We start from the raw sequence: 10,199 nt of genomic DNA, 5'->3' as shown, positions 1-10,199 counted from the left end.
TATATTGTTTATCCGGAATATTTGGTCATTTTACCTTAGAGACCAAAGTTGGTCGCTAATTAGCGACCAACTTTGGTCCCTAAGGTAAAGGGACCAGCATAATATCGACCAGGCCTGTTTGGTCGCTTTTTGACCTGTAAGCGACCAACTTTGTTCGCTTTTTGTGGTCGCTTTTTCCGGATTTCTAGTAGTGGTACAGTGGACGAGCCAGAATTTTCGTTAAGGGGTGTCAAAATATATAAAAGTAAATATACCAAAAAATTAAGGGGAGTCAATACATAGTATATATACATATAATTTTTTTTTACCTACCTACATAGTGTATTTTTCCCGCGAAGGGGTGCCATTTGACACCCTTCCTATAGGGTGGCTCCGCAACTATCTACGTGCATACTATCCTCCTGAAACTAAGACTGACTTGTGAGATTACATTGAGTTTATTGCGTTGTTGTTATTATTGCCTAATTGTACATTATTTTGTTGGACTGTATATTGTTTTTTATCATATATATATATATATATATATATATATATATATATATATATATTATCTCTAAGCTTATACTTGCTTCCTCAGAGGATGCATGTTAAAGAATACAATGACTATAGTATATTTAATTTCTTTTAATTAATTATTAAAACTTTCTCACCAAGATTAAGCTTCTAAAAAGTGACACGAAGAGGACTAACTGGGCTCGAGCAGATACGCTGATGTTAGCCTACGTAATTTATGAAATTTTATGTGGACTATGCACATCTAAGAATTTGAATTCAAAAGTAGTATTTTGTAACAAAGAAGCAAAAACACTGAAACAAATTAAACCTTGACAATCTTTGATTGGTAGGAGAAATCTAACTACCATACCGACTACTAATTCTCGGTTTGAAGACTTTGATGTAAAGGTCAAAACCATTAATTGGTTGCCACCTGTCCCAACTCACTCATCCAAAAAAAATTCACATTTTCTTTTTACAGATAAAGCTCAAATTTTACAGTTGACGAAAGAATATACCAATATTCATTTTTTTTCATATTTTATTTCCCCAAGTACTTTTGTACATTTCACCCTCAAATGACAGCGGACAAAGAGATTGAGGCATTGACATAAAACGAGGCCGGCGCCAAATACTATTGACTTCAATCTATTTTCTTAGCTATAAATAGGAGACATAATCCTATTAAGGTCCTACAAGTTCGCTTTTACTCTTAAAAGTTCTTCTTTACTACTAGAAAACTTGAGTTTCTTTATTCCAACACTTCCAAAATCCAACCTTTTAAACTAATCAACTTCATACCAACTAGGGAAAGAAAAAAAAAATCAATGGGAAGATCACCTTGTTGTGATAAAAATGGACTAAAGAAAGGTCCATGGACAACAGAAGAAGATCATAAACTTATCCAATATATTCAAATTCATGGTCCTGGAAACTGGCGAACCCTCCCTAAGAATGCTGGTATATATTTTATTCATCCCAATTTTTTCTTCAAGTTAGAAATTTTAGTGTTCTTCCATATATTTTACGAATATGGTGCGCTATGTTATAAAATTATTACATTAACAATTTTGCAGGACTTCAAAGGTGTGGAAAGAGTTGTCGTCTTCGTTGGACGAATTATTTGAGGCCTGATATTAAGAGAGGACGATTCTCATTTGAAGAAGAAGAAACTATTATCCAACTTCACAGTGTTCTTGGCAACAAGTAAGAAACAATTGGAGTACTAATTTTCAGTCATAATTTTTTTAATTTAATGCAATATATATATATATAGTTCCATGAGGCTCAATATTTATATGTTTGTGCTTAGATGGTCAGCTATAGCGGCTCGTTTGCCAGGAAGAACAGACAATGAAATCAAGAATTATTGGAACACTCACATAAGAAAAAGGCTTCTAAGGAGTGGTATTGATCCAGTGACTCATAGTCCTCGTCTTGATTTATTAGACTTATCATCCCTTCTAAATTCAACTCAGTTTAACCTTTCGAGTTTACTTGGGCTACAAGCACTTATAAATCCTGAAATCTTCAGAATTGCAACTACTCTTTTGGCATCACAAAATGAAACCCCAGAATTGTTACTACAGAAACTTCAAGAAAATCAATTGTTGAACACTCAACTTCAAAATGCTGAAGGGCCTGAATTATTGCTACAAAAACTTGAAGAAAATCAATTATTGAATGCCCCAATACAATATCAGCCTCAAAATTTTCAGGCTAATTATCAATTCCAAATTCAGATTCCAGAAATACCAACTTTCAGTACCCCATCAAATGTTCCTTGTTCATCATCACAGCCCATGCAATTAGGACACGTGGAATCCTATTTGATGAATGACCAAATGCTACTTCCGCAACATTATGGTTATTGTGCTTCTGATGATTCCAATTTCCAATCACTGAACAACAGCAGCAATCAGAATATCAGCTTAGATTCAGTGTTGTCGACGCCTTTGTCTAGCACAGAAGATGAGAAAGAGAGCTACTGCAGTAATTTAATGAAATTCGAAATCCCAGCGAGTTTAAATTTTGATGATTTTATGTAACTATTGCACTTTCACTTTCTCGTGTATGTTGTGTTTTTTTGTCTAGGGACATTTGGATGGAACAGTTGTTACATTTTTTTAGTAGTTGATCCATTCAAATTCTATAGTAATTTGTATTGTTAGGTGGATCTTGTTTTACAGTTTTTTTATTTATACATACCAGTTGTTTGTTGTCTTATATATTAGTACTATCATTCTTTTTTTTCAATGTAACCGGTGGACATAAAGTATAAGTTGGAGGATTTCCTTTCCCTCTCATCTTGCTTCTCTAAATATTCTTTATTCGTTCTTTTCTAGTTGTGTTGTCTTTTAAACAATAGAAATCAAAACTATGTACCTAGAAAAAACCAACTCTAGTGATTTTATTATTTTCTATGATTTGTTTCTGCTACACGGAAGTACGGTATGGATTTTCTATTCTTAGCTTCATGCTTTAGTCTTTTGCATGGTATTAATTTCGACTTCATATTCATTAATACTGTCTTCTATTATTCACAGAAAAGATAGATAAGAAGATTAAAAAAATTCATACGAGAGAAAAGAGAATTTTTGCATCTGTGCGTATTATATTCTTTAATCTTTGTAGTTTAAATCTTAAATTAGGTAACCAAAGATAGCTGCATAAACTATGTTCTCTTAACCTTCATGTCAACCAGAACTCCCCCATTATGCAGCAAGTAATTTATCACTCCTATCTGATTTTGGACAAAAGAAAAAAGAAGGAAAACAACAAGTGAAAGAAAGGAAATTAAACAAAAATATACGACTGAAATTGATAAGGTTTGTTCCCGGCGGAAACCCAGCGATTGGTTGACCAACAGTCCACCTTTCTTCTTTTTTCTTTTGTACATTTGATTATGAGTATTAATACATAAATTAGTTCTATAATCTATATATCATTAATTAGCTCCAAAAATGATAACCATTTGTTTATAGAATTGTATGGAGCTGGCTACATTATGTCAAACTCTAGTTTGATAGCCAGCTCCAGTGTCGAGTCCGGACTGAAAAAGTTTACAAAACACCAAATATACTATTAATTCATGAGACCTAACACTTCAGATGCTTGTTGGGTTAAAACGGCCCAAAGATACTCTTAATATAGTGTGATATTGTATGCTTTGAGCCAAGCCCGCACGGTTTTTCCAAAAGTCCTCACACCATTAAAAGTATCAAACTCCTTATAAGTAGCTTATTTTTCTTTTCTACTTTCCATATGGGGACTTTGTTCACACACTCCCAACAATTTCTCCCTTGAACTAAGTTCCACATGACCTATCACCGTTTATGGGCAAATTTGGAGATTAACTGTGTGCCACCCACATGATCCGAGTATTTAAGTCACCGACGCCCAAGGAGAGACTGTGTATGCGCCTTTGAAGCTATGGGTAAAGGTATTGACCGGCCCATAGACAGGCAAAAGCACTAGGTCGGGCTCTACGCCATCACTTCGCCATCTCCGTACTCGTCTTGCCAATTAGCTCTGATATCAGTTGTTGGGTTAAAACGGCTCAAAAATACTCTTAACATGGTGTGATATTGTGCGCTTTAGACCAAGCCCGCACGATTTTTCTAAAAGGTCTCACACAATTAAAAGTATCCAACTCCTTATAAGTAGCTTATGTTTCTTTTCTACTTTTCATGTGCGACTTTATTCACACACTCCCAACAATACTACGTATGTAAATTTCACTAGGTGAAAGGCAAGCGGGTGTGTTTCGTATGAAGAATACATGTTCGGTCAAATAGCCGCCCACCTACCACTTAAACTAAAAATAGATGGGGAATGTATAATATATGTATAACCTATGTATATAACTAGAAAAGTAAACGATTAATATGACCAGTTATTTGTGTAAAGATCCCAAAAAATAATGAATATGGCCGGCTATTTGTATAAAGATCCCATGTTTTATATGGTAAACTTTCTTAGCATGTGGATTAAATAAAATTTGTCAAAACAAGACATAAAAATGATATAAATAACTATATATATATATATATATATATATATATATATATATATATATATATATATATATATATATATATCATCAATTCTACTCGAATTCAAGTAGAACTGAGAATATCCGCACTTCTATTTCCTTATTGGAAATACTTAAATCCACGAGTGTACTACTACTAGACTCGCAGATAACTATTGGAGATGTCTACTTCCCTCATTTTAAAAAGCTTATCAGTTATAATCGAATAATTGTCCAAGGCATATTTGGAGAAATTAAAGACACTATTCTTCTAGCGATGTCCTTCCTATTTGGACCCTATACTTCTTCCCTTTTACAAGGATAATAATCTTTACAGCTTGGTTATTTCGTCTCTCATTTTTTGCCTTAATATTAAGGGAAGTCATGCAACTAGCCATTTGCAAGACGTAACTGTCTCGGGTTTCATGTGTCCAATAATAATTCTATTAATGCACTGTTTCTGGAACATCCCAAAAGACCGTTGCACGTAAATCAGCGCCAACTTATTAATTTGTCTGGGTCAAGGAAATACATAGAAAGTAGAAACTACATTTTGTGCCTCTGTTTGTCGAGTAGCTCCCCTTTTAGCTCACGTAAATTAAAGGAGCACTCCACTCCTCAATTAGAACCAAAATTCAAAAAATATATTCTCTTAGAGTTTGAATGCACTAAAAAGTGCAATTTTGTCTCGGCATACACTTTTTTCTCATGAGAAGCATGTGATGGAGAAGAAAACGAGTATAGATTGAGCTTTTTTTATGGTTCAAATTCTAACAGCAATACTTTTGCGCAGAGAGACGCAAAGATTGACTCAATTTTTACTAGGAAATCAATACTGTTCATTTTCATCTATAATTAGCGTCCAGACACATTCTATAGCTCCGAAGGGTCATAATGTTTACTAATTCAATGATTGGTAAGTGACACATTGAGAATAATTGATGTCTCTTTGACATGTTTTCATGAAATTAAGTCGCGTGGCACAGGATGAAATTTTCGAAAATAATGTGTATATTAGAATGGATATTCAACGCAAATTAAGGTACTCCTAATATCAAAGAAATTCATTTGACCAAATTTTATCTTCAAAAATTAAATACAAAAGGGGGACTTAAACCTTTTTCCTTTAATATAAGCTTCATATCAATATCCCTTTTTTCTTTTTGATTTATATTGCGGGGTGGTAGGGGGCAAACTTTGGGCGTATAGGAGAGGGTGATTATATATGATTCTATAATATGCTTTTAAGTTTTAACATTGACCGTATTACCTTATCTTAACGCCGCCCTCGCAAATCGCAATCAAAACTCTTGACATGCACGGCATATTTCATAGAACTTGTGCTTTGCTTAGCTCAATACAAGATCAGCGTCCTTCCTAATTAATTTATAGTCATGTTTTAATTTCAATAATATTGATTTCTTATTATTACAAAATAAAATTACATAATTAAATTAAAACTGAATAAAGATTTAATATTAATATAATCACTTATTTTGTAGTAGTCAAGCAGTCAATGAAAAAATTATTTAATATCAAAATAGTGATAAATAGGAGAGATTATTGACTTATAGATAACCATATCCTTCTCTCTGGATTTGGTGGTGGAGATACTGGCATCATAATTGAAGAAAAATAATACTACAAAATTGCATTTTTAATGTACTGATATCGCACTTCTTAGCTAGCTCCCGTAGTATGCTTTACCTTTACAATGTCGTCATGCTTATATATGTTTTTCAACAGCTTGCGTTTATATTATCCTGTAATTATTATTGTTATTGTATGCAGGGTGCTGGTGGCGTTGCCAACAACTGCCCCCCCCCCCCCCCCCCCCAAAGACACACACGCTCAAACTTTGAAAAAGTTCCTTTACAAAATTAGTTTTGCTCCCTACATGTATTTGTCAGAAATTTCATTACCTGTTTCAATTTAAATTGATCCTTCCAACGTAGGAAAATCTTGCACCACTGTTACATGTGCACCAGTACCAGTTGTCTAGTTGACTACTTCTATCCTTGGATGTTCAGAAATGTCTGGCACAATTTCACTAAAGATTTTTTTAAGGCCTAGTTTGGGCATGAGTTTTGCCAAAAATAAATTTGGGATTTATTTTCAAAACTCATATTTGGCCATAAATTTTGCCCATATTTTGGCTAAATCCCAAAATCCCAAAACTTGGGAATTATATACATGTTTTTCCAAAATATAGTTGGAAAATAGGTTTTGAAAACGTATGTCCAAACACATTTTCATTTTCAAACCAAATCTCACCCAAATCATATTTTTCAAAATAAATTTGGGACCTATGGCCAAACGCTAGCTAAAACTTTGACAAAATGCAAGAATTCGATTGTTAACTAGTCAAGCTTGTTTTAAAATTAAATGCCATATTTCATCCATCAAACTAAATTCAGCTGTTTTTTTTTTCACTACTGTATTTATTTGATACATATTTATACATATGCGTCCTTCCAGTTCTCTATACTTTGATTTGTCCCTTTTTTGAAGAAAAAAAGATAGGCTAATCGTGTTGTTTCTGGACATGAAAATGTTAGAGCGACTAATAGAATTTGAACGCACCACTAAGATGAATATAAAGGTAAATCCCAATTACTTCTATTTGGTCCACCCAGATTAACTGCTTTAATGGGCGGTTAAATTTTGTGTTTTGGATGAATTGGGCTCTTAGAAATCCCAGAACTTTGGGCCCCAAGTTCCTCAAATTTGAACAGACTTTTTACTAATTTTTGTTTTCAACAGTCCTATGTGTTTCCAATTTTGGTAAGGAGGAAAATAATTTATAAGCAATCTAGCTGCTTTGGCCTAGTGAAAACCTCTGTTTTAAAAGGCAGAATTGGGACTCGCCCCGGGGCGGAGCACTTGTAAAACGCCCCTGGGCTTATGTGTGGGGCTTAGTTCCGTGAGACTTACGCCTCGGCCATCGGGGCTTACGCCCCGGACACGCCCAACGCCCAGCTCACTGGGCTCGCCTAATAGAACTTTATGCAATTTTATGTAACTAACCTTGTAAATCCTCAAATTTTTTAAAAAAATCGTTGACTATTCAAAATTACTTTTTTCTTAATCATAAATTATTAATTTGAGAGTATTTTATATCATAATTAAAATAAAAATTATTGCACGTTATCCACTAAGACTGCTATGAAAGTTAATTTTAAATAAATCTTTCATTTAAAAAGTTTTTATTTATTAACTTTTGTTTGCCTTTACTATATAATAGTCCGTAATTTTTCTAAATATTATTTTTTCACGTTTACGAGATATAATACTTATTAATTTAATAGCTCAGTATTAGCTAGTAATTATTTACAAATAATTAGTTATCATGGTATTGTATGGTGAATTATGTGTCACTTTATTAACTTGTTCAAACTTAAAAATAAATGATGCTAGAGAATCATATTTAAATTGTGAATTATGTTTTTATATAAATTCTCTTTCAGATAGAAAGCATATTAAATAAAAGGAGTATTTTAAGAAAAATATCAAATTATAATATCGAAATTCTTTCAAGATTTATTATCCTTAAGAGATACATATAAGATTTTGTATCAATTACATTACTTTTTATGTTTGAGTTGTAACGACATTGCAGCTAATTTGCGATATACTTTTCATAAATTATAAATATTTAAATAGATTATTTATTATAATTTTATGATTTTAATATAATTTTTATAATTATTTTTTATTTTATACTATCTTAAAATTAGTAAAAATTTAAAGATCCATGGGACTTACGCCCCATGTCTCAGGGCTTACGCCTCGCCTCGTCAGAGGTAAAACGTCTCGCCTCACGCCCCCGCCTTTTAAAACATTGGTGAAAACTTCTTCTTAATTTTTATTTTATTTTTTGAGAGATTGAAGAGAAACTTCCAATTTCTTAGTGTAGCCTTCAATTCTTCTTTGTGTGGCAAGATTGAGTCTTTCTATAATCCAAGGGCATCACTAATCTCTCCATTGAACTGTGACATCTTCACAATTAAGTTGATCTTGTGGAACATAAAATCACTGCATTTATTGTTCGATCAAAAAATGTAGACCTTCGGTTAAACTAATTAGATTTATATAATGAAGGGTTAAACCTAGTTAATGATAATAATTTCAGATCTATAATTGATTAATATCAATAATGTGGAGCACCGTAGATTAATGCAATGTGCATTTAATGCTTCAAGACCATCAATGAAGAGGGAATGTTAAGAAATGAATAACAGTAAATGGAATTAAAGAAAATAAGGAGAGTAATTAACCCAATATTGAATGAGGTGGATGATTCCTCCTCCTGACAATGATGGATGGAAAATAAATACAAGAATACTGGGATCCTTCCCGGATCTGATGGAAAAAGGTGTGGAATAATAGATAATCGAATCTCTTAAGAAAGGTAATGTTTGTATTCTATCTCAAGAGAGTCTGCTTTTCCAAGAATGTTCTTATGAGAGAATCTTCTCCCCTTTTCACATTATCTCTCTATCTATTTATATAGGCCATACCCATAGTCAACCCTAAAGGTACATGTTGATACCCAATTTTGCCCTCATATATATATATATATATATATATATATATATACACACACACTTTCAAAACATCATTTTGGCATCATTATTTAGTTTACTAATCTATACAAGCATTTTCTATAATTTTCCATAATTTTTAGAGCTTTAAGTTGATTTTTTCTACATTTAAATTACTGGAATAATTATTAATTATTCCTTCAAATTATTTTGTGATGACTTAATCATCCAAATTACTATTTTACATCCTCATATATGTTTCAAATATTTTTATTTTATTTCGTACAATTATGTTTGCATTTTTTAAGTTATTTACCTAATTTTGCAATAATAGCATATATTCATATATAATTGCTTTTATCTATACTATTTGTGTCAAAATAGCCTTCTATATTTATAAGGCTAAATTATTATTGTTAATTATTTTATTGCATAAATAATACTTTTACTTATTTATTAAGCATTCTTTATAAATTATTTTTGCTAAATTTTGTGTATTTAAATAATAGCCCATTTTTAAGACCAAAATTCGGACCCAAATTAGCCCAATTACCCCTAGCCCAAGATCAAAAGACCCTGTCTAATACCCGACCGGTACCCATTTCCAAAACCCGACCCAACCCTTTTCTAAATCCACATCTAATCTGCCCCTTTAAGTAACCAAACCCCCAAACCCTAACCATTCCCTCTAAGCTCGTCGCCTCAGAATCCTCTCTACTCTCATCTCCTCTAACCCTAGCCGCCTCACTGAAACTTTCGCCAAATTCGTCTCAATCATGGATTCCTTCCATGATTTTCTTACCTTTTATGTGATTCCTCAATATTCCTTGCAAGATTATGATGTTATATGGTACTTTCCCCAAATTTGGCAAGTACCAGTACCCAAGCGGGATTCCACCGCCTTCTGTCTCTGAAGTTTAGATGATATTTCATCTATATACATTCCATATGGTCCGACTCAGTAAGATCTTCGACTATCCATGCTTCTTTTTGAACCAGGGTTTGAAATGTTCCCTCATCTCTTACTGGTTCTTGATTGATACCTTTTCTTTTTCGTGTTTGACATTTTTTTTTCGTATCTCTGTTTAATTTGCCATGTTTCCCTATTTTCTACTTTATTGTTTATC

At 32.8% G+C, this 10,199-nt stretch overlaps 1 protein-coding gene across 1 annotated transcript; it reads left to right on the top strand.

The window, feature by feature from the left end:
* Window positions 1,205-2,794, top strand: LOC109230502 (transcription factor MYB29). Its single transcript, XM_019395993.1, has 3 exons — window positions 1,205-1,455; window positions 1,572-1,701; window positions 1,808-2,794. Exons 1-3 carry the CDS (start codon window positions 1,323-1,325, stop codon window positions 2,541-2,543), a joined length of 999 nt encoding a protein of 332 aa, XP_019251538.1. The 5' UTR covers window positions 1,205-1,322; the 3' UTR covers window positions 2,544-2,794.

This window comes from Nicotiana attenuata, chromosome 7, assembly GCF_001879085.1.
Source record: "Nicotiana attenuata strain UT chromosome 7, NIATTr2, whole genome shotgun sequence".
NCBI lineage: Eukaryota > Viridiplantae > Streptophyta > Magnoliopsida > Solanales > Solanaceae > Nicotiana > Nicotiana attenuata.
Note: the sequence above shows the minus strand (reverse complement) of the source record. Positions and strands in the feature narration are given on the sequence as shown.

Excerpts from the sequence above, each read along its gene's own strand:
- LOC109230502 (XM_019395993.1), top strand. The coding sequence starts at position 1,323 with ATGGGAAGATCACCTTGTTGTGATAAAAATGGACTAAAGAAAGGTCCA. Across the intron at positions 1,456-1,571 it reads AACCCTCCCTAAGAATGCTG|GACTTCAAAGGTGTGGAAAG; the intron begins GTATATATTTTA and ends ACAATTTTGCAG. Across the intron at positions 1,702-1,807 it reads CACAGTGTTCTTGGCAACAA|ATGGTCAGCTATAGCGGCTC; the intron begins GTAAGAAACAAT and ends GTTTGTGCTTAG.